Here is a 23,914-nt window from a genome sequence, read left to right on the forward strand (position 1 = left end):
CATGATGAATCAGACTTGGTTCCTGCCCTTGAGTGGCACCCAGGCATGGGGGGAGGAAGAAGAAACGACATGTTTTGTGCTGAGGGCTCTGTGCCGGGTGCCGGTGAGGGCCTGTGCAGAGGTCAGTAAGCCCTGGCCTTGTCCCACAGATCTGCAGGCTACAGGTAGAGCCATGTGTAGGAATGCCACCAGTTTACTCTGCACAGACCACATGCTCAGGTACACCCAGGGCCTGGGCAGGAAGCCAAATGAAGGGAAGAGGTTGGCTGTGAGACTGTACATAGAGATGCTGATGGTGTTAACTGCAGGATACACAGCCCATTTGAGGCTGGCTCTCTAAGTGCCTCGGCTGATGGTGGCGGGTGAGGATGTGTGCCCAGTGTCACCAGAACTTGCCCTCTTTAGAGAAAAGTTGGAAGTTCTGACTTTTATGTAAAATCTCCTGATTTAACAATGTTGCTAACAAATCCCAAATTAAAGAAAAATACTGTGCAAGCCAAAGAGCACAGTCTGCATTTTGTTTGGGCTCCATGGTCCTGGTTTTCAGCCTCTGCACCGTGGAGTGGGGATGAGGCGGGAGCCTGAGGAATGAGACTTAGGAGTGGGAGAGGGGGCAGTGGTTGGAGATGACTTCAGAGGGGTCATGACTTTGGAACTGGGATCTTGAAAGATGAGTAAGTGTCCCAAGGGGTCGGGGGAGGCATTCCAGGCAATGGGAATTTCATCAGCAAAAGCCTCGATGCTTGCCTGAGATTGGTGACTGTCTGGGTGAGGCTGGAATTTAGGGGAAACTGCTGGTGATGTCTGCGAGGCCCAGCAGGCCCAGGGTGGTGGGGGTCATTGAGGCCTCAGCCCCAGCTGTCCTTGAGGCCTTGGTGGCTCCAGGGGGATTAGGAGCCCCTCAGTTATTTATCCCTTGAGCCTCGGGAGCTCTGGAGTGCAGGCGGGTGAGGAGGGCCTTGGGTGGAGGGTGGCAGCCGCTGAGTGGGTTGCAGAGGGGCTGTGCTGGAATCCTCTTTGCCAGCAGGCTGAGGGGCCAGCACTTTGCTACAAAGCAACTGACATCCCCCCGCCCACCCGCACCCCAGGGTATTTGGCCTTCTCTGAGAACAGGGGCTACCTTGCTCTCCCTTTGCCCTGCATTTTGCCATGGCCTTATCTTTAGCTTCCCGGCTTCTATCCAGGCAGCCAGCCAGCTCCCAGTAAGGGCCACAGCCCCCAAAGATAGGGCTGCTTTTCAGGCATGCTGTGAGAGGAGGACAGCAGCCCTGGCTGCCTGGCCCTCTGTGTAATAAGTGTGTCTGGTGCCTGCCTGCCTCAGCCCTTGCTCTCCCTCTGTGAAATGAGTTCCCCTCCCCTGCCTGAGTCCTAGGGCTGTCAGACTCTCAAGAGAGGGATGAGCTTGAAAGCACTTCGTGAGCTAAGCTGTGATCCGCATCGTGAGGGATTGTCATAAGTATGTTAAATAAGCAACAGGGGTGCGTGATAACAGCAGCTGTGTGCCGGGCATGGTTCTGAGCATCTTATGTATCAACTCATTTAATGTTCACAACCGTGGGAAGTAGGTAGAATTTCCATTTTACATGCTAGGAAACTGAGGCACTGAGAAGTTAAATAACTTGCCCGAGATTACACAGCTACTAGGTGGTGGAGTTTAGTTTTGAACTGAAGCCACTTGGCTCCAGTCTGCACGTGTAACCAGTAGGGTCCATTAGTCTAGGACTTTAGGTCTGTGGATGGGTGACAGGGAGGCTCTGAACTCCTTGAAATTATTATGATATATATTTTTTTGAGACGAAGTCTTGCTCTATTGCACAGGCTGGAGTACAGTGGTGCGATCTCGCCTTACTGCAGCCTCTGCCTCCCAGGTCAAGTGATTCTCTTGCCTCAGCCTCCTGAGTAGCTGGGATTACAGATGCCTGCCACCATGCCTAGCTAATTTTTATATTTTTAGTGGAGATGGGGTTTCACCATGTTGGTCAGGCTGATCTTGAACTCCTAACCTGAAGTGATCCGCCCACCTCAGCCTCCCAAAGTGCTGGGATGACAGGCGAGAGCCACCACACCATTATGACATTTTCTAGCATATGTGTGTGTGTGTGTACATATATATATGTGTGTGTGTGTGTGTGTGACTTTATTGTTTAGATTTTTAGTTTTACATTCACAGCAAAATTGAAAGTAAGGTACAGAGATTTCCCATATGCCCTCTTCCCCTGTACACACACACAACTTCCCCTATTATCAACATCCCCCACCAAAGTGGTACTTTTTTTTTTTTTTTTTGAGATAGTATCTTGCTGTGTCGCTCAGGCTGGAATGCAGTGGCACGATTATGGCCACTGTAGTCTTGACCTCATGGGCCCGAGTGATCCTCCTGCCTCAGCTTCCTGAGTAGCTGGGTCTACAGGCACATTCTCTGACACCTGGCTCATTTTTTTTTGTAGAAATGGGGATCTTGCTTTATTGCCCAGGCTGGTCTTAAACTCCTAGCCTCAAGTGATCCTCCTGCCTCCACCTCCCAGGGTCAGGGGACTACAGGTGTGAGCCACTGTGCCCAACCCAGAGTGGTAAATTTGTTACAACAGATGACCCTGTATTGACACATCATTATCACCCAGAGTCCATAGTTTACTTTCAGGTTCAGCCCTGGTGGTATGCATTCTGTGGGTTTGGACAAATGTATAATGACATGTATCCACCATTGTCGTCTCATACACATAGTTTCACTGCCAAAAAAATTCTCTTTGCTCCGCTGATTCATACTCTCAACGCCCAACCTCTGGCAACTATGTGCATTTTTTAATGTGCATATTTTTTATGTCTGAAAAATGTCAGATTCCCACAGGGGTTCGTGGCTTCCACATTCCTGAGGCTCTGAGCTGCATAATTCACACTCTGAAAGGTTGTTAATCTAATAGAGGGTCACTGACCACCGCACTCAGACCTGCGAGGAGTGGCTGGTGGCTGCTCTCCCCCGCTTCCGTGGGGTTGGGTGGCCAACGTGGGCGGGGCACCATCAGGGCATCCCCACCTCCTCTCCACTGTGCTTCTGTCCTGGCCCTAGGCCAAGGGGTGGGGCTGGGCTGCTGCCACAGGCTGCCCTTATCAGTGGTAAATGGGACACCTGGGTACCCTGAGTATAAACAGGACCAGTCACCCCAGCCTTCCTGGCTCTGCCCAGGACACCTGCTCCTTCTTGCCCTGCTCTCAGCTAGAATTGCAGGGAGTCCCTGGAAAGCGCCACACATGCTCTTATCTCCAAGCTGTGGTATGTGCCATTTCCTCTATCTACCCCTGCCCAACCCTTACTTCTTATTCTGGTCAACTTAGGTATCCTTCCTCCAGGAAGCCTTCCCTGTCCCCTCCTTCCCCCTGCCAGAAGAGTTAAGGGCCCCTGAGTTCTTCCGAATACCCCTCCCATCCTCGTCTGTCACACTTATCCCACTGCATTGCAGATGCCCATTTTCTTGGCTGCCTCTGGTTCCTCAGGGTACTGGCACTGAAATGTAGAATATCGGAGGTGAAGGAGACCCCAGAGATCACGTGTCCCAACGCCCTTCTAAGATGCAGGAAGCCCAGAGGGGGTCACACAGTGCATCATGGCAGAGCTGAGACCATACCTGTTGTCCTAATCACCTCCTCATTTCACAAACAAAAAACGGAAATAAAAATCACCCAGAGATAATCACTGTTAATGTTTCTTTTTCTTTTTCTTTTTTTTTTTTGCATTTAGCACCAGTTTCTAGCCTATGCACAAAAATGTTTAACAAAATTGTGACCACACGTACAAACTGTTTTATAAATGTTTTTGACTTTGACAATATATATAGTAATTATATTTCTATGTCAGTACATGTCCTTCTTCAACATATTGTAAATGGCTGCCTAGGATTTCATCGTGATGCTTGTATTATAATTTCCTTTTTTTTTTTTTAGATGGGGTCTCGCTCTGTCGCCCAGGCTGGAGTACAGTGATGTAATCTCGGCTCACTGCACCCTCCGCCTCCCAGGTTCAAGTGATTCCCCTGCCTCAGCCTCCTGAGTAGCTGGGACTACAGGTGTCTGTCACCATGCCCGACTAATTTTTGTATTTTTAGTAGAGATGAGGTTTCACCATTTGCCCAGGCTGGTCTTGAACTCCTGACCTCAAGTGATCCGCCTACCTCGGCCTCCCAAAATTCTGGGATTACAGGCATGAGCCACCACGCCTGACCCTTGTGTTATAATTCCTAAATACAATCTCCCATTGTTTGGGATTTGCTGTTATAAGCAGCACTAGGATTTGTGTTCTTGTGCAGACATCTTTATGCACTTGTGCAGTAATACCTCTAGGATAAATTCCTGGAAGTGCAGCTGTTGGGTCTGAGGCATGCTGTACCCATGCCGAGCACATCGTGTGGTCTTGGGGCTGGAAGGGATTTCAAAGATCTTTACCCCCTAGGCTGGGCTCAAGTCTTGAAGTCCCCCCAGCCTCTTTAGCCCTGGCTCTTACACCTTCCATCTAGACCCGGGCAACTCTCCTGCTAGCTTTGAGCCGCTGTGACTGATAGAAAGTTGCTCCTTGGGGACCAGGTGTGGTAGTTCATGCCTATAATCCCAGCAGTTTGGTAGGCCAAGGCAGGCGAATCACCTGAGGTCAGGAGTTCGAGACCAGCCTGATCAACATGGAGAAACCCCATCTCTACTAAAAATACAAAATTAGCTGAGCGAGATGGTGCATGCTTGTAATCCCAGCTACTCGGGAGGCTGTGGCAGGAGAATCACTTGAACCCAGGAGGTGGAGGTTGTGGCAAGCTGAGATCATACCATTGTCCAATCTGGGCAACAAGAGTGAACTCTGCCTAAAAAAAAAAAAAGAAAAGAAAGTTGCTCCTTAGGTTGCTGGGAAATCTCACTTTTTGTGACTTCATTACTATTTAAGTGAGACTGGAAGGCTGTGTTTGGGGTTGCTGTTGGGATGAGAGAATTGGGGCCTTTGTGTCTTGTATGTGGGTCTTCATTAACTCTTTCCAGTGAGATGAGTCCAGGAGGCATGGCCTGGGTGCGGGGGGTTCAGGCTGAGGGGGAGGCTGGAACCTAGAGTTTTGGCTGCCTGGGTGGACAGAAGGTCCAGGGCAGGGGAGGCCTCCCCTCTGCATCCTGTGGCAGTATAGCGATCCTCAGGAAGGCTGGTCACCTGTTGTCCTGGGCTGTTGTGTGCACCTGTGGGTACGTACCCCAAGGATGAGAGAGGCCTGGTTACATGAGGGGCAAATACGACAGCTGCCATGTTTCTTGTGTCAAGCTCCTCAGACACATTTGCTTAACACTCAGCTACAGCCATGAGCTGCGGGGGTGCTGGTGTTACAGATGAGCTCACTGATGCTCGGATGGTGTAATGGTCACCTGGGGCCTTCTCACACAGATAAGTCACACATGCCCCACAGCCCGCTAATGAATCCCGGCGTGGCTTCGTTCTGAGCCTTCATTCCTCGGATGGAGACTCAGTCTTTCCATCTATCAGATGGGGCTGCTGGGCTCATTCAAAGAGAGCAACGGGTTAGGAAGGGAATGGAATATGGTGAGGATGTGGTATTCAGTCGTGATTTAGAATTCTACCTCTAGTTCCCAGGCTGTGCAAATGTTTATCATCTCTCGCCATCCTTCCTGCTCTTGGATTTTCCTTGGCCTAGTCTTGGACTCTGATAGTGATCAAAAATAGCAACTCCCATTTGTGGATACCATTTGCTAGGTACTGCTCTAAGTCATTTACAAACGTTGTTGGACTTAATCCTCCAACCCCTCGTGAGATGGGTTCATATTATTTATTGTCTGCCCCATTTTACAAGTGGGGAAACTGGGGCTCAGAGATATTAAAGAGCTTGCTGCAAATCATGCAACCTTGGTTCAGCAGCCGTACTTGCACTTGGGCACTCTTAGGTCAGCTCCCGTGTGTCCACTGTTAGCTGAACCCTGAAGCCCACACTCTGACGTGACGCTCCTGTTCTCTCCACTCTCCACAGCCTTAGTCCCGTGGGCCTCACGGAGTGAGCGGCATGCGGCACCCCCAGGCCTGCCCAGTGTCCTCTGGCCTGCTGCCCTGCACCCCCAGAAGGCCCTGACGCCCTGGGGCACTTCTGCTCTGCACAGGACCACGCGAGGGTTTGCCATGGTGACATAAAGGGGCGCGGAGGAAGGAAGGAGCGTGACCAGCCTGTGGACTGCGCCCCTGGCTGGGAGGAAGGACCGAGGGCCCAGATCCTCCACTCCCAGTGCCCCACAAGGGCCTTGCTTCCTAAGTCTCTGTGAATTTGTTGGTCAGTGGACGATTCTCGTGTCTCCTCCTGTGTGGGGCCTTGGGGTAGCCAGGGCAGGCCGGGCCTCCGGTGGCCAAGGTCTCGGAGGCCAGGATGCCTGCCCTGGCATGCCTCCGGAGGCTGTGTCGGCACGTGTCCCCGCAGGCTGTCCTTTTCCTGCTGTTCGTCTTCTGCCTGTTTAGTGTTTTCATCTCGGCCTACTACCTATATGGCTGGAAGCGAGGCCTGGAGCCCTCGGCGGATGCCCCAGAGCCTGACTGCGGGGACCCGCCGCCCGTGGCCCCCAGTCGCCTGCTGCCGCTCAAGCCTGTGCAGGCAGCCACCCCTTCCCGCACAGACCCGTTGGTGCTGGTCTTTGTGGAGAGCCTCTACTCGCAACTGGGCCAGGAGGTGGTGGCCATCCTGGAGTCCAGCCGCTTCAAATACCGCACAGAGATTGCGCCGGGCAAGGGTGACATGCCCACGCTCACTGACAAGGGCCGTGGCCGCTTCGCCCTCATCATCTATGAGAACATCCTCAAGTATGTCAACCTGGACGCCTGGAACCGGGAGCTGCTGGACAAGTATTGTGTGGCCTACGGCGTGGGCATCATTGGCTTCTTCAAGGTACACAAGAAGCAGGGTCCTTGAGCAGTTCAGAGTCCCCTCTCCAGACTCACAGCTCAGTGCCTGACTTCTCATCTGTGAAGTGGGTGTAATGGTAGCACCCGCCTCCCGGGGTTGTTGGGAGGCTTAAATGAGTGAGTATATGTAAAGCACTGGGAGCATGTGGTGCCCACTGCCTGGCAAGTGCTTTGTAAGTATTAGGGGAGTATGCCAGGGGGATCATCTGCTGTGCATGGGGTCCAGCACACAGCAGGTGCTTGTGTAAAGGAGGCCACAGGGATAAGTGTGAAGTCAGAGGGGCATGCTCTGCTAGGTGCCCCAAAACCTGTCAAGGCAATCTCCCCTAGGGAGGGCGTGTGCACCCATATTTCAGATGAGCAAACCAAGGCTCTGGGGGTTAAGTTACTTATGTAAGGTTATGAAGCCTGTAAGTGGGGAAGCCGAGATTTGAACCTAGACATGGATAGTTTGGGCTCTCTATCCCATGCTCTTTCTCTTGGTGGTGGTGGAGTACAGCGTTAATGTACCTCCTGACCCAGAGCCATTTTGCATGAGGAGAAAGAGAAGAATGAAATCCTGCTGGGCAGATGCGGAGCTGCTCTGGGCTTTATGGGGCTCCCAGAATGACCACTGGGATTGGGGTCCTTGTAGAAAGGGTGTCACAGAGAATCTGTCCTTGGGGTGGGGAGGTTGGGAATGGTGGGGGATCCAGAGGCTGTGGTCAGAGAAGTCTGACCTGCTAGATGAAAACAGACACTAGCTGGGACTCTAGTTGGATGCTTTAGAGGTGGCAGGGAATTTGTTGCTTCATTCAACAAATATTTACTGAGCACTCACAGTGTTTGTGGTCCTGTGCTAGCGGTGATCGAAGTAGTCAAAGTCCCTGCTGTCATGGAGCTGGCATTTCAGTGCTGTGGGAGTGGGTGGGTGACAGGCAGTGAGCAAATAAACACAGGATGGGGCAGGTGTGATCAGTACAAAAAGCAACAAAGCAGGGAAAGGACACAGAGGACAGTGGGGGTGGGAGCTTGACATTATTTTGGGAAAGTCGTCTTTGATAAAGTGACCTGAAATAAGTGAAGGGAGGAGCCGTGTGGCTTTCTGCGCAAAGAGCCTTCCAGGAAGAAGGGACAGTAAGTGCACAAGTCCTAAAGCAGCCTCTTGCTTGGTGTGAGCCAGGAGAGGAGAAGCAGGAGAGGAGGAGTGGGAGATGGGTCAGAAGTGGCCTGTGTCTGCTGCTGGGTGCCCGTTTGTGCCAGGCCTTCCTGGTGCGCTTGTGCACTGGGCCCTGTCTCCTGCAGGGTTTCTCATGGCATGTTCTTTCACACACTAGTACAGCAGGAAGCTCTGCCACTGAAAGGTATTGTGAGCCAAGAATTTGAAGGTCCTTAGAAGTCCTGCAGTAGAGCAACCAGTGAGATTTGTTCTCAACTGGCTTGATCACAAAACCCTTTCTTTTATAGAGTGCCCTCAGGGGAACGCTGGCCTGATTTATGGCTTTACAATGACATCAAGTCAGACTATCTTCATTGTCTGTTTTTCTCTTTTCTCTTGGACTCTGTACCCTTTCCTGCCATGAACTTCATTAAGTTCTATTCAGAGCCCCAGGCCTGAAAAGCATCAGGACTGCTGGCGTTTATTGAGTGCTCATTCAGTGCCATGCACCATCTACATGCGTCATGCAGATTCACACACTTCACACCAAGGCAGGTGGCTAGCAGCCTGATTTAAGATAGGAGGAAACTGAGGCAAAGAGGATAAGCAGTGTGTCCAGGCTTACGCCTCTGATGAGTATAGGTCTGGTATTTGAACTCAAGCAGTCTGGCCCCAGAGGCCTTAGTCTTAACCACGATGTGATGAGTCCAGGAGCATCACATGCCATTTATTCAGAAGAAGTGGCATCAGAGGTCACACCCAGTGCACAGAGCTCCCACTCTTTCTGGGGACCAGGCAGTGGGCTGTGGTCATTGGGCATAATTGGTACAATGGAGCTGGGTGCTGTCTGGCCCCAATTCCTTGCTCTGCAGAAGGTGAACAGGAGACCCAGGGAGGGGTGGGGACACATTCAGAGTCTCACTGTGGGGCCAGTGGTAATTCCAGGACTTGGTGCTCTTCCTACCCTGTTGCCTAGGACTAGACTACCCTTGGTTTTGAGCAGAGGCTTGTGATTTTCTGCTCAAATGCATGCCCCCTGGTGGTCAAGGTACATCTTTCCACTCTTTCCGCAAGACCAGCTCCCCCGCTGTGTACTGAACTTGCCAAGTGGGGAGTGTTTGTGGGCTCCAGGGATCTGGAGACTCATTTTCCAGTTCCCACTGATGCTGGATTCCCAGGGCAGTGTGAGAGCAGGGACTTAAAAGTCCAGACAGGTTCAGATCTCTCTGTCACTTAGAAACAGAGTGACTCTGGGTAAAAATGCTCAACTCATCTGCAAAGCAGGGCCAATTACAGCTCCTGCCTCACTGGTCTGTGTTGAAAACAAGATGGTGGGTGGGGAGCACTGAGCCCATTGTCTGGTACCGGAGCCACTCAATACGTGGCAGCTATCATGCTTTGTCATCTCCAGGTTCAGCATACAGCGGTGGTAGCGCTGTGTCTGTCTTGTGGTCCTGACCAATGTGTGCCCCTGTGAGATCTTGGAGGGTGGGAATAGGGTCACCCTCACCTGGATCCCTACTTCCTGGCACTGTCATGCCTCATCCTTGAAATTCCAGGTGACTTGGAGCTAAACACACCCTGGCAGGGGTCTGGCAAGGACTACCTGACCTCTTTCACTGGGCACTTATTGTGTCCCAGTCACTGAGCTCAGTGCTTTGCAGGCATTTCATGTCTAATTCTCACAGCTATTCTGTGAAGTAGGCACTTTATTTTCAGATAAGGACCTGAGGTTCAAAAAGTTAAATGGTTTGTCCAGAATGACATAGCTACAGGTTGAGTGTCGCTTGTCTGAAATACTGGGGACCAGAAGGGTCTCAGATTTTGGAATGCTTGCATTCTGCTTACCAGTTGAGCATCCCTAATCTGAAAATCTGAAATCCAGAATGCTGCAATAAGCATTTCCTTTGAGCATGACCTTTGGGGGTCACACTGGTGCTCAAAAAGTTTTGGATTTTGGAGCATTTTGGATTTTCAGATTAGGGATGCTCAACCTGTGGTAAGTCATAGAGCCAAGATCTGACAGTCAAGCTTGTTGTTTCTAACCCAGCCACAGGAGATAATATAAGAGCAAATGGACTGACAGGGAGCCTGAGGCTCAGAGAGGAGATGTGGGATTCCCAAGGTCCCCCAGGTAATGGTGAGGTCTGTGCTTGGCCTCCACCTCGGCATTCCCGAATCAGGGCTCCTCCTCCCTCTGCCTGGTGGACCCCATTGGAAGATTTGGTGACTCCGGAGTGGGTACTCAGTGGTGAGGAGCAAGAGGGATTTCCAGTGCTGTGGGGTGAGGCCTGCAGTGAGGCCAGCCTGTCGGTGCTGAGGCCCTCCATTCCCTTCTTGGCTGGTTCATTTCATTGCCAACGGATAGGCCATCAGTGACTTGGCTTTCTGCCTTCCTGGATGGCTGGGCAGCTGACTGAGCCGCCAGCACCTGGCAGTCAGCTCAGGGTCGGGACTTTGAAATGGGATCCCTCAGCACCCGTGGTCCAGTGTGGCATCCCAGGCCTCAGCAGGCGACAGACAAGGCCTGAAATGTCTCAGGGCCCTACCGCTTTTGTCCCCACGCAGCCCAGCTAGTTCCCATCCTTGGTCAGGGCTGTCTTAGGAGTCGTGAGCAGCCTGGAGCTGGGGAGGTAGCTGAGGATTGAGCTGTGCACTGGGCCTCAGCACCTGAGGCTGGCTCAAGACAGGGTGGGGAGGTACTCTTGATGTTTGGAGAATCACATGCAGGCTACTTAATGTGGTTTATGAGGCCAGGGCCCTGCAGAGCCTTTTTGGGAATTAGAGGAGATGAGTGAAAGGCACTCTTCTGGACAAGTGCAGCTCTGCAACGGGCACAGGCTCAGCTGAGACTTTACCCCACCCCCACCACTGACCTGCATGCGCCTGTGAGTGCCCCCTGAGCAGCTCTCCTCGGGGCCCCACACGTGACCCCATCTGCCCCTCCAAACTCATTTTCTTTGCCCTGCTCCACTCACTCTCCACGCAGCAGCCACATGGATCTTTTTAAAATGCAAATTGAAACCTGTCATTCTTTGATGGAGTCTTTGAGGGCTTCCTGCTGCTGCTTCAAGCCCCAGCACCCTGCAGGTCTGGCTCCAGCTGACCTAACTGCCTCAGCTCCTTCTCTCCCTCTTGTTCACTCTGCTGCCTTCTTGCTATTCCTTCGTCACGTTAAGGCCTGTCCTACCTCAGGGCCTTTGCACTTGCTATTCTTGGCCTCTACCTTTCCCTTTGTTTGTGCTTATTTGTTCTTTAAATGTTAGCTCAAAAGTCCGTTTCTCCAGGAGACTTCCTGAGCCCACTAACTGTGCCCAGTGGTCTACTGTTCCACAGATATGAACCTCCTCTGTGTAGCATGTGCCACGCTGAAGTTTTATATTTATTCCTGTGATTTTGGTGAATGTCTCTCTTCCCTCCTTGATTTTAAGTTTCATGAGAGCAGGGGCCAAGTCTTTGTTTTTCTCACTGTATCACTGGCACTGAAAACAGTGCCTGACACAGTGAATAGTTGTAGAATGAACAGATGAAACCTGTATTGAGCATCTGTCATATGCCAGGTACTGGAGAGCTGGCTGTTCCTCTTTTATTCCTTTTAAAAATCCAGTTCTGCATTAAATTGTGTGTGTTCCTGCTGGGTATCAAGCTGGGCACCAGGGATCCAAAGGTGAAACATCATAGCCCTGAACTTAAGGGGCTGCAGGCTGGTGGGAGATAGAATGCTGAAAATAGAATATTGCAGCTGAGGTGAGAAATGCTCCAGCTGAGGCTTTAACATGGTCTCAGGGAGGCCAGTGCAGAGAAGAGGATATGTGCATTGGGTTTGAAGTATGAGCAGGAGTTTGTCAGGCCAAGAAGACAGAATGGAATTGGCACAGGAACAAGGACAAATTGTACCATATTCAGGGGCAGGTAGCTGAGAGGGTGAGGAAGGAACAGAGGCTGTGAGCCTAGGGAAGATGGGACTGGGGCACACTGACTTCAGACTTCCAGGGAGCTGGGCAGCCGCATGCCTTGAGAGAAGGGAGGCAGAGCCTTCACCACTGATGGCAATGACCAGGCAGGCATCATGGTGAGGGAGTGGCCTCTGGAGTGCTAGGAGCATATGGGGCACCCCCAGCAGAAACCTCCTCTTTGAGCGTCTGCATTAGCATCCACGTAAGATGTCTCCTGAAGAAAAGGTTGCGTGGCCAGAGCCAGTTTGGAAATCCCAGGCAACCACACCTGGTGGTTAGGTGTGTGAGTGCTAGGGCTCGACCTCTTGGCAGTGATTCATAGCTCCTGCCAACCACTGTGCTACTGAGGGCAGCGTGCCCCTCCAAGCCTCGGTTTCCACACCTGTGAAGTGGGATACGCAGGCTAATATGAGGACTGAATGAGCAGTTTCTGATCATGCCACAGGCCCTATTCTGAGCACTTTGCTGGTATTGATACTGATCATCCTCTACCATCCCTGGAGTTATTTTCTGTTCTTAGCCACATTTTACAGCAGAAACTGAGGCACAGAGAGGTGATATAACTTGCCCAAAGTCAGGCAGTCTAGCAGGATTCATGTTCTCGACTGCTAGATTTTCTTCTGTGTGGTTTAGCCTCTCTAGGCCCCATCTCCTATGTGTAAAATGGGTATGAGAGCAGTGTCTCCATCATGGGGTCATTGGAGGATTAACAGCATTCCTGTCTGCAAAGTGCACAGCACCAAGTGCCTGACTTTGGTAAGTGAGTCATGTGTGTTTGTGAGCATACTATTGTGCAGGGTGGAGCGCAGGGCCAGGGTGGTGAGCCCTCCATGAATGTTGGTGAATATTGATACCACTGTTATGGTCCACATGTGAGAGTCTGTGTCCTTTAGGGTTCTGGATGTGACAGTTCTATTCCCCCTCCTGCCCCCCATTGACTGCAGGCCAATGAGAACAGCCTGCTGAGCGCGCAGCTCAAGGGCTTCCCCCTGTTCCTGCACTCAAACCTGGGCCTGAAGGACTGCAGCATCAACCCCAAGTCCCCGCTGCTCTACGTGACGCGACCTAGTGAGGTGGAGAAGGGTGTGCTCCCCGGTGAGGACTGGACGGTGTTCCAGTCGAACCACTCCACCTATGAGCCGGTGCTGCTGGCCAAGACGCGCTCATCCGAATCCATTCCACACCTGGGCGCGGACGCCGGCCTGCACGCCGCACTGCACGCCACTGTGGTCCAGGACCTGGGCCTGCATGATGGCATCCAGCGTGTGCTGTTTGGCAACAACCTGAACTTCTGGCTGCACAAGCTCGTCTTTGTGGACGCCGTGGCCTTCCTCACAGGCAAGCGCCTCTCCCTGCCATTGGACCGCTACATCCTGGTGGACATTGATGACATCTTTGTGGGCAAGGAGGGCACACGCATGAAGGTGGAGGACGTGAAGGTATGACCGGGGATGCCAGCCTGGGCAAGGCAGGCAGGGCCTGGCAAGCTTCAGCCTTCAGGTGCCCCATCGCGGATGTGCCCCATCAGTATCTCCCCTGTGCTGAGAGTTACTTAAAAGACGGTCCCACCCTGCTTCCTATCCTGCCAGTTGGTTTTTATTAATTGTCTTATTAGAAGCAAGTAGCATTTAAAACTTGATTGAAGCATTGGCCAGGCATGGTGACTCACACCTGTAATCCCAGCACTTTGGGAGCCTGAGGTGGGCAGATCACTTGAGGTCAGGAGTTTGAGACCAGCCTGGCCAACATGGCGAAACCCCATCTCTACTAAAAATACGAAAAAAATTAGCCAGGTGTGGTGGCGTACGCATGTCATCCTGGCTACTTAGGAGGCTGAGGCAGGAGAATTGCTTGAACCCGGGAGGTGGAGGTTGCAGTGAGCCGAGACTGTGCCACTGCACTCCAGCCTGGGTGACAGAGCGAGACTGTATCAAAAAAATTTAAAAAAAATAAACCTTTATTGTATTGGAGTACTGAATATAGAGGAATTTTGCATCTGGAGTGCGGAGTTTAAGTTTGTATAATATCTATGGAAGAAGACATCCAGACGAAGATGGGAGCTATACAGTGCTGTTTATCCGCCTTTAATATAAATATGATTTTTAACTCTTAAAAATGTTTATGTTAATGTCAGAGCGCCTACAAAACTCTTAAAATAAGGATGAGAGCTTGAATCATGCATGAGGCAGATTTTAACTGAGGTGTAAGTAGACAGTAGAATGCATGTGTTTAATTCAAAAAAGGTTTGCTGGCTGGGTGTGGTGGCTTATGCTTATAATCCCAGCACTTTGAGAGGCCCAGGCAGGAGGATTGCTTGAGCCCAGGAGTTTGAGACTAGCTTGAGCAACATAGGGAGACCTTGTCTCTACAAAAAATAAAACATTAGCTGGGTGTGGTGGTAGTAGTCCTGTAGCCCTAGCTATCTGGGAGGCTGAGGCAGGAGGATTGGTTGTGCTTGGGAGGTTGACACTGCAGTGAACCATGATTGTGTATGGCATTCCAGCCTGGGTCATAGAGCAAGACCCTGTCTCAAAAAAAAAAAAAAAAAAGTATTTACTAAGCAAAACTATGTAAAAGCACTTTGCAGACCACAAGATTTTACACACATGTGAACTGTCATTGTGACAAAGAGCCTACAAATTAAGACCATTAAACAATCTTTAAAATACAGTTTTCATCTACTCACTATTTTACTTAAACTTATTTGCAAAGGAGATGGCATCCTAGTGTAAATAGGAAATCCGGATCAGTTGCCATAAATAGAGGGCAACCATAACAATAAATCCAGTGAAAACAAAACAGGGGGATTAATTTCTAGAGACATTCTGCTGTCTGCTGACAGCCTGTCCTCTCTTATAGGAGATTAGCAAGTGTTAGAAACATATTAACACCAAACCCAGGCTTGTCTTTGATGTTAGCAGGAGGCTTTAAAAAGAGACTTGTAAGAGGAATACTTTTCTGAGTAATTCCAAAATCTCTGGTAAGGGTTGGCCTTGGGGCCTGGAAGGAAGTTCCTGGTGGCATTTATCCCCCTGCCTTGGTCAGGAGTGAACTCTGCTTTTCCTTACACCTCTAGAGAAGAGCAGAATGGATGGCATTTGGGAGCAGGCACTGTCTGGGGAGTTAAGACCTAATTTGAGTCAAGTCCTAATTTGACCCTAATGGACTAGGTGACTTGGGCAGGTCCCCTCCCATGCCTGAGCCTCAGCAATAAAATGATGAGATGGGGTGAATGGGAGGTTTTCAGGCTGTTTCCTGGTACCCCAGGGGTCTCCCATAGGTGCCTGGATAGGGGGATGTTCCAGGCTCTGCCTCAGTGGCACCAGCAGTGCTGCTTTGGCCTGCTTTTATGCATTGTGTTTCCTCCTGAGATTCCATTCTCTTAAAGGCTCTCCTGTTTAAAGAACATTTTAGCCTTCCCGTCTAAGTCTTCATGCAGTGCCACCACCTGCCTCTGGCAAGGTAGATTGCTTTGCGTGCCACTTGAGGTGTTCTTCCAGTGGCCCAAGCTCGTTTTCTCCTGCAAGAACCTGGGTTCTTGCTGCCTGTCCAGTGGGTTCTGGAGGGACTGTGGTCCAGGGTCAGGTTGAGCCTGAGGAGATCAGGCTCCTGGGCTCACTGTCTTCCTATAAGCCCTGAATAGCTCTCTCTCATTTATTTTCCCTATTCTAATTTTTTTTTTTTTTGAGATAGAGTCTCACTCTGCCACCCAGGCTGGAGTGCAGTGTCGGGATCACAGCTCACTCAAGCGATGCTGAGCACAAGCAATCCTCCCACCTCAGCCTCCTGAGTAGCGCGGATTACAGGCACATGCCACCATACCCAGCTAGTTTTTTGTAGAGGACAGGTTTCGCCATGTTGCCCAGGCCGATCTGGAACTCCCAGAGTCAAGCGCTGCGGCCTCCCTAAGTGCTGGGTTTATAAGCATGAGCTATCGCACCTGGCTCTATTTTTTCTATTTTTATAGTGAGAGGAATGATAGCAGTCTGAAGCCATTTCTATAGAACAACAGAAATAGAAAAATAGAATACAAATCAAAAATACAAATAGAGGCACCGTCTTTCACACACTCAGCTCAGTTCAGATTGCAAAGTGCTTCTCCAGCCATAATCCTACTTGCCTTAAACATTGTTGTGAGTCAGAAAGGGCAGAGTTTTTTGTTGTTGTTGTTGTTTTTGTTTTTTTCTTTAATCCCAAGCACATCCTACAGCAGAGCCCTTCTTTCAGAGACATGAATGTCGCCTCATTAGCTTGTACAGTACTGGCTGTCCAGCACAATTTAAATAATACCAATAGCAGCTGCCTGTTCAGGGTTTGGTGAGTCCCTGTGCTTAGCCCTTTCTGGGCATTGCTTCATTGGGTCCTTATAGCAGCCCTGTGAGGTGGGTATTGTTCTGAGTCCCATTTTACAGAGGTAGGCACTGAGGCTCAGGGAGCTGAGGTAACTTGCCTAAGGCCACACAGCTGGAGCATGCGTGTCCACCAGGCAGTGCACGGCCCTGGCAAGATGCTGGTGGGGACTGCATTGCCTGGGGAGGGCCAGGACTTTTAGTTTGTAAAGTGCTCTGATAGCTGGCTCTTACAGGTTTCTTTTTTCTTTTCCTTTTCTTTCTTTCTTTTTTTTTTTTTTTTGAAGCGGAGTTTCGCTCTTGTTGCCCAGACTGGAGTGCAGTGTGGCGTGATCTTCACTCACTGCAACCTCTGCCTCCTGGGTTCAAGCAATTCTTCTGCCTCAGCCTCCCGAGTAGCTGGGATTACAGGTGCCTGCCACCACACCTGGCTAATTTTGTATTTTTAGTAGAGACGGTGTTTCACCATGTTGGTCAGTGTTCACCATGTTTGAACTCCTGACCTCAGGTGATCTGCCCGCCTCGGCCTCCCAGAGCACTGGGATTACAGGCATGAGCCACCATGCCCGGCAGCTCTTACAGGTTTCTGAGCCGCTTTGTGGCTCATGCGTCCTAACCCCAGAGTACACCTGTATGTTTGTTTCATAAGTGTCAGTGTCCCTTCATTGACTTGCAAAGTACTGGGAACGTGGCGCATGGGAGGACTGCATTGCTGGGTGCACAGTGTCCCATCCTTGGAAAGGTCATGGCCCTTTTAATATCAGCTTTGCATTCCATCAGCAAGGAGAAATCCTCCACATTTGATAGATGAAGACACAGGCTCACAGCGGCGGTGACCACAGACATAGCATTGGCCACCATTTTTCGTCACTTACCAGATGTCAGGCAGTTTTACATACAATATCTTTTTTATAATTGTTTAATCTTTTTAGAGCAGGGTCTTATAGTTGGACCCACGTTGGATTCTAACTCCTGGGCTCAAGTGATCCTCCTACCTTAGCCTCCTGAATAGCTGGGATACATGCGGTTATCTTACTTGATTCTTCCAAGAACCTTATGAGGGAGATATTATCATCCCTGTTTTATATTTGACGAAACCGAGACCTAGAGGAGTGTGAAACCATTTCAAGGACACATAGCAGAGCTGGGTGGGAGTCTAGGTTTTCCCTTGTCAGAGGCCTGGGGGAAGGCAGCGTAGGGCTGGCTTCAAGGGTATGTGTGATCTGTGCAGCCACACAGAGCCCCATGCTCAGAGGGAGCCCATTACGTGGTTTAATGCCTGCTGTTGCCTTCTTGACATTCTTTTTTTTTGTTGAGGTGGAATCTCGCTCTGTCACCCAGGCTAGAGTGCAGTAGTATGATCTTGGCTCACTGCAACGTCCACCTCCCGGGTTCAAGTGATTCTCCTGCCTCAGCTTCCCAAATAGCTGCGATTACAGGCTCGTGCCACCATGCCCGGCTAATTTTTGTATTTCTAGTAGAGACTGGGTTTCACCATGTTGGCGAGGCTGGTCTTGAATTCCTGACCTCAAGTGATCCACTCGCCTTGGCCTCCCAAACTGCTGGAATTACAGGCATGAGCCACCACGCTGTCCTTGACATTCTTTATAATTTTTGAACAAGGGGCTTCCACATTTTTTCACTGCCTTCAGTGGGAGGAGCAGGGAGCTCCTGGCTTTCCCTCACTCCTTCCTTTCTCCCCTGCCTGTCCTAGGCCCTGTTTGACACACAAAACGAACTACGCGCACACATCCCGAACTTCACCTTCAACCTGGGCTACTCAGGGAAATTCTTCCACACAGGTAAGTGGACCTGCCCCTGCCCTCACTAGCAACTACCAGGATCCTCAGCACCCAAACCCTCAAAGCATCCATCCACGAGAGCAGCAGGTGGGCTTACTGGCCCACATTAGGGGCAGATGTGACCTCTTTGCCCCCCCTGGAGCCAACAGCCTACAAGAGCAGTCACAACCCAGGCAGAGGCCATCTGGGGACAACAGCAGCGGCAGCAACAGCAGCTGCTTGTCCCTCCCTGGCCTTTTGGGCTGTGCTGGCCTGGGTGGGGCATCTTCTCCCTCTTACCTCTCCCTCCTGTCTTTCAAAATTGTGTGTATTATTTCTGCTTATGAAAGAAGCTGGTTGAATTTTAAGAACATTACAGAAACATGTAGCATAGAAAGTGAAGATGCCCTGTAATTGTACCCACCTTAGATGACCAGTGTCCTGGGTTTATTTTAGAGTCCTAAGGGTTGAGGGTGAGGGCTCTAGGTTGCTTGGTGCACACTTTTCTTCCTCTTTGGGGCTCTCTCACTTACTGTTCTCTCCTCATCTGCTGTCCTTCAGGGACTGGGCGGGAAGGAACAGCCCCTGAGCTGGTCATCTGCAGTGACCGTTTCCTCTAGCTGCCTTCTGCCCAGGCTTCAGTGAGACAGCCTCTCTTGAATTCTAGGAAAACCATTTTAGTCAGTAATTCAGCAGATGGAGGGGTATATGCAACATAGCCCCAAAGCCAAATGGGAGTGATCCTGGGTGGTCTGCATTTTTTATATTCTTTTTAAAATTTTTTATTTATTTTTGGCCAGGCATGGTGGCTTAGCCTGTAATCCGAGCACTTTGGGAGGCGCTGAGGTGGGCATATTATTTGAGGTCAGGAGTTCAAGACTACCCTGGTCAACATGGCGAAACCCCATCTCTACTAAAAATACGAAAATTAGCTGGGCGTGGTGGCATGCATCTGTAGTACCAGCTACTTGGGAGGCTAAAGCAGGAGGATTGCTTGATCCCAGGAATGCAAGGCTGCATTGAGCTGTGATCGCACCACTGTACTCCTGCCTGGGTGACAGAGTAAGACTCTGTCTGAAAAAAAAAATAAATTATTTATTTTTAGAGACAAGACCTCCCTCTGTCACCCAGGCAGGAGTACAGTGGTGCAATCATAGCTCACTGCGGCCTTGAACTCCTGGGATCAAGCAGTCCTCCTGTCTTAGCCTCCTGAGTAGATGGTATTACAGGTGCATGCCACTATGCCTAGCTATTCATATTTTAAAAATTTTTGTAGAGATGGGGCCTCGCACTATGTTGCCTAGGCTGGTCTCAAACTCCTAGGCTCAAACGATCCTCACACCTTGGCCTTCCAAAGTGCTGGAGTTACAAGTGTGAGCCACTGCACCTGGTTGTTTTTTATGTTCGTAACCCTTAGCGTATCAGAGGTGGTTGTAGTAATACATCTGAGACAGAGGGTCAAACATCCTGGATATATACAAAGAGCTTCCATAGATCATTAGATAAAAGACAAGTGACCTGATTTGGATCATTGGAATAGAATCAGAGCAGGTATGTCAGAGGTAGAAGAAACCCTTGAGATTATTGACTCCAGACCCCGAATTGTGCAGATGGGCCCAAGGATCTAGAGAGGAGGTAGTTTTGGCCAAGGTCCCCCATTGAGTCAAGGGCACACTTTAGACTAGAACTCAGGGCTCTGGGCTGGGGCTCTGCTTCTGTGCTGTAGCCCAGATAACTCTTTCAGGCAGCCCCTGAGTGGACTGTGGCCATGTGCTCCCATCCCCAGGCACAGGCCCAGGTTAGAGGGCCTCATGGCCCAGTGGGCGGGGCTGAGCTGCCTGTGCTGCTGCAGGTACCGATGCTGAGGATGCTGGGGATGATCTGCTGCTGTCGTATGTCAAGGAGTTCTGGTGGTTCCCTCACATGTGGAGCCACATGCAGCCCCACCTTTTCCACAACCAGTCCGTATTGGCCGAGCAGATGGCCTTGAACAAGAAGTTCGCTGTCGTGAGTAAGATTCCCTACAGGGCAGAGCGGGGCGGGTTAAGGGCTGGGCTGGAGGTCCAGATTGCTGGCCTCTTGCTGCTTTTGCAGTCTGCTGTGATGGATTTTTACTAACACCTCTGGGCCAGGGCCCAGGGAGAGCTGCCTTTATAACCACTATCTCCTTGAAGCCTCAGGAGAATAACCCCTTCACAGACAAGAAACCAAGACTCAGGGAGGTCACATCAGCTACTAAGAGGTCCAGATGGGACTTAAACTCAGGCCGTTTGTTTCCTGCGCCCAAGCTCTTATTAGAATGGGAGGCTCTGGAAAGCTGGAAGAGGTGCTCAATGAGGAGGGAACGAGCCCTGGGTGCTAGGTAGAATGAAGAGAAGGCAGGAAAAGCCCTCATCCTTGTCACTTACTACAGGGTACTTGAGTCCTTTGTGCTAGAGACATGTGCACCGGACCGAGAGTCAGGAGACCTGGGTTCTAATCCCAATTCTGCCGGTTGCCCACACTGAGGTTCTGGGCACATTCCTTGCCCTCCCAGGCCTCAGCTTCTCCATCTATACCATGAAGGCTCAGACCAGCGGCCCTGCTGACCTAGCCTCTGATTTCTCTCTCCCATTCTACAAAGGGGGAATAAGGCCCAAAGGGGAAGGACCCCTATGCTCATCCTGGCCTGGTCATCCTCTCCCTAGGAGCATGGCATTCCCACAGACATGGGGTATGCAGTGGCGCCCCACCACTCGGGCGTGTACCCCGTGCACGTGCAGCTGTATGAGGCTTGGAAGCAGGTGTGGAGCATCCGCGTGACCAGCACAGAGGAGTACCCCCATCTGAAGCCAGCCCGCTACCGCCGTGGCTTCATCCACAATGGCATCATGGTGAGTGGGCCCCTGGAAGTCCAGGAGGTGGCAGAATGGAGAGCACAGTCTGTCGGGTGTGTGCACACGCTGTCCTGGGAAGCACGGCTCTGGTTTGCTGGCTCAGGGGTTGCAGGTCAGCTTCTGCTGCCTCCTGTAGCACCCGAGGCTCTCTGTCCCAGGGAAGTTGGGCTGCCACTCCGGCCCCTTTCATGAGCTCTTTCTTAGCTTTTGTGACAGAGGATCAAGGAATAGTGAGCATTCTCGAAAGAGGTTTCTGATGAGGACATGGGACAGGGCTCTGTTACAGTCTTTTTGCTGTTTAAAAATTTTTTTCTTGACTGGGCGTGGCAGCTCACACCTGTAATCCTAGCACTTTGGGAGGCTAAGGCAGGCAGATTGCTTGAGCCCAGGAGTTTCACACCAGCCTGGGCAACATAGTGAAACCCCATCTCTACTAAAAAAAATACTAAAAAAAAATATACCTGGTGATTAGCTAGGTGTGGTGGTGCATGCCTGTAGTCCCAGCTACTTGCAGGGCTCAGGCAGGAGGATCACTTGAACCTAGGAGATCGAGGCTGCAGTGAGCCAAGATTGTGCCACTGCACTCCAGCCTAGGTGACAAAGTGAGACTGTCGCAAAAAAAAAAAAATCCTCCCCCTAGGGCTTATACCATGCATCTATCTATCCCTTTTTTTTTGTTCTTTCTTTTTTCTTTTTCTTTTTCTTTTTTTTTTTTGAGACAGAGTTTTGCTCTTGTTGTCCAGGCTGGAGTGCAATGGTATGATCTCAGCTCACCGCAACCTCCACCTCCTGGGTTCAAGCAGTTCTCCTGCTTCAGCCTCCCGAGTAGCTGGGATGACAGGCATCCACCACCACACCTGGCTAATTTTGTATTTTTAGTTGAGACAGGGTTTCTCCATGTTGGTCAGGCTGGTCTCGAACTCCTGACCTCAGGGGATCCACCCACCTTGGCCTCCCAAAGTTCTGGGAATTACAGCCATGAGCCACTGTGCCCAGCCTTGCATCTATCCCTTTACTTGGCACTGGGGACACAGAAATGCACAAAATGGAGGAAAGTTCCTGCCCTTGTAGACCTGACATTCTAGTGGCAGGAGACAGGCCATATGCTCATGCGTGTGTGAAGTATACAGTGGTCAGATGGTGATGAGTGCCACAGACAAAGTTAAGCAGGGAATGGAAGGAAGGAATGCTGGCAAGAGGAGAAGCTGGTTTAAATAAGGTGGCTAGGTGGGCCTTCCTGGAATAAGCCACGCTGCCTCATGAGGAAGAGCACTCAAGACAGAGAACAGCAAGTGCAAAGGCCCTGAAGCAGGCTGTGCTGACTGTGTTTGAGGGCCAAATAGGAGGCCAGGATGACTGCAGGGGAGTGAGGGATGGTGGTAGATGAGGTCGGGGTGGGTGACGGACCAGATCGATAGGGCTATGTAAGGCCAGCCATTGGATGGCCATGGACTTTTAGGCTGAGATGGGAAGGTTTTGAATGGAGCATGATCTGACTCATCTTTGAAAGGGATTTCTATCATTCTGGCTGTTGTGTGGAGCAGAGACTGTAGGGGACAAAAGTGGCAGCAGGGAGACCAGTTAGGAGGCACTGCGGTCTTCCAGACCAGAGCGGGCAGCAGCTTGGACCAGGGCCCGGTGTTGGGACTTGGCCATACTCTGGCCTTAGAATAGTTAGGCCCGTGGTTAGATGAGTTGGATGTAGGGTGTGGGAGGAAGAGAGGACTCCAAGATGACTGCAGGGTTTTTAGCCTGAGGTGCTGGAAGGATGAGTTGTCATCAGTTGAGCTGGGGCAGCAGTGGGTAGGCAAGGTTTGTGCATTTGTCCGTCAGTCCATCCATCCATCCACCCACTGACCTCAGCACCAGGCCTTTGTGCTAAACTCTAGGCACTCCTTCAGGTCCTCAACCCTGAACTTCAGGGATGAGGTGGTGACAAGGCAGGCACATTCCCTGCTCCCTTGGAGCTCACAGTTTCGTGAGGGGAGACAGATGACAAATGGCTAACCCAGTGTATGACAGCGAGTGTTACCAAGTGAGGTTCTAATATGGCAAGGGGGCTTGCAGAGTGTGTCTGGGAGAGCTGCTTCAGAGAGGGCCAGGCAAGGACCGTGGCTGTAGCAGTCCAAGTTGCCAGAAGCATTCCCACTCTGTTGCTTTGAGGTCTGCTCATTTTGTGCAGAGAATAGCAGTGAAGTTTGTAAAATGGCAAGGGCCTGTAGTTCACTGGGGGGAACGCTGTGCTGTAGGCTGCACCCAAGGGTCGGGGCTGTGCAGCCACATGGAGACTGCCTTTCTGAGGAGCAGCTAGGCCTTATTCTGAGGAAAAGTCCTCTCACCACCATCATGCCAGAAGGCACCATAGCTCCTCTCCCCCACCCCCTCCTCAGGTTCTCCCGCGGCAGACCTGTGGCCTCTTCACACACACCATCTTCTACAACGAGTACCCTGGCGGCTCCAGCGAGCTGGACAAGATCATCAACGGGGGCGAGCTCTTCCTCACCGTGCTCCTCAATCCTGTGAGTGCCCCACAGCCTATGACTGCTGGTGAGAAGGGGCTGCCGCACAGCCCACCTGCAGCTGGTGCAGTCTTCCTGGAGCCAGGAAAGGGCGGAGAGGCATGAGTGAGTGCCTGGCAGTTGGGAGATCCACTCACCAGTGCTGGCCCTGTCCTGCCTCGGCTGTGTGACCTTGGCTAAAGAATCTGAGCATGCTTTTTTTTTCCTTTCCTAATCATGTACTTTAATACAAAAGTGTTGGCATTTTTATGCATGTTCCCTTTCAGTCTTTGCTCATGTGTGTATACACACATACACACACACATACACAGGTACACACACATATATAAATGGCATTTGAGTTTTCTAGGTCTCGCTTTCCTTATTTGCAAAA

At 51.0% G+C, this 23,914-nt stretch overlaps 1 protein-coding gene across 2 annotated transcripts in view; it reads left to right on the forward strand.

The window, feature by feature from the left end:
- The window catches only part of NDST1 (N-deacetylase/N-sulfotransferase (heparan glucosaminyl) 1), a 59,830-nt gene that overhangs the window by 17,402 nt on the left and 18,514 nt on the right, over window positions 1–23,914 (forward strand). For both annotated transcript variants that reach the window (XM_011931592.1, XM_011931590.1), the window contains exons 2-7: window positions 6,006–6,905; window positions 12,961–13,455; window positions 18,080–18,167; window positions 19,999–20,153; window positions 20,834–21,019; window positions 23,413–23,541. In XM_011931592.1, coding sequence (XP_011786982.1) covers window positions 6,393–6,905; window positions 12,961–13,455; window positions 18,080–18,167; window positions 19,999–20,153; window positions 20,834–21,019; window positions 23,413–23,541 — 1,566 coding nt within the window. In that variant the 5' untranslated portion in view covers window positions 6,006–6,392. The remainder of the gene's footprint in view (window positions 1–6,005; window positions 6,906–12,960; window positions 13,456–18,079; window positions 18,168–19,998; window positions 20,154–20,833; window positions 21,020–23,412; window positions 23,542–23,914) is intronic.

This window comes from Colobus angolensis, unplaced genomic scaffold (assembly GCF_000951035.1).
Source record: "Colobus angolensis palliatus isolate OR3802 unplaced genomic scaffold, Cang.pa_1.0 Scaffold90, whole genome shotgun sequence".
Classification (NCBI taxonomy): domain Eukaryota; kingdom Metazoa; phylum Chordata; class Mammalia; order Primates; family Cercopithecidae; genus Colobus; species Colobus angolensis.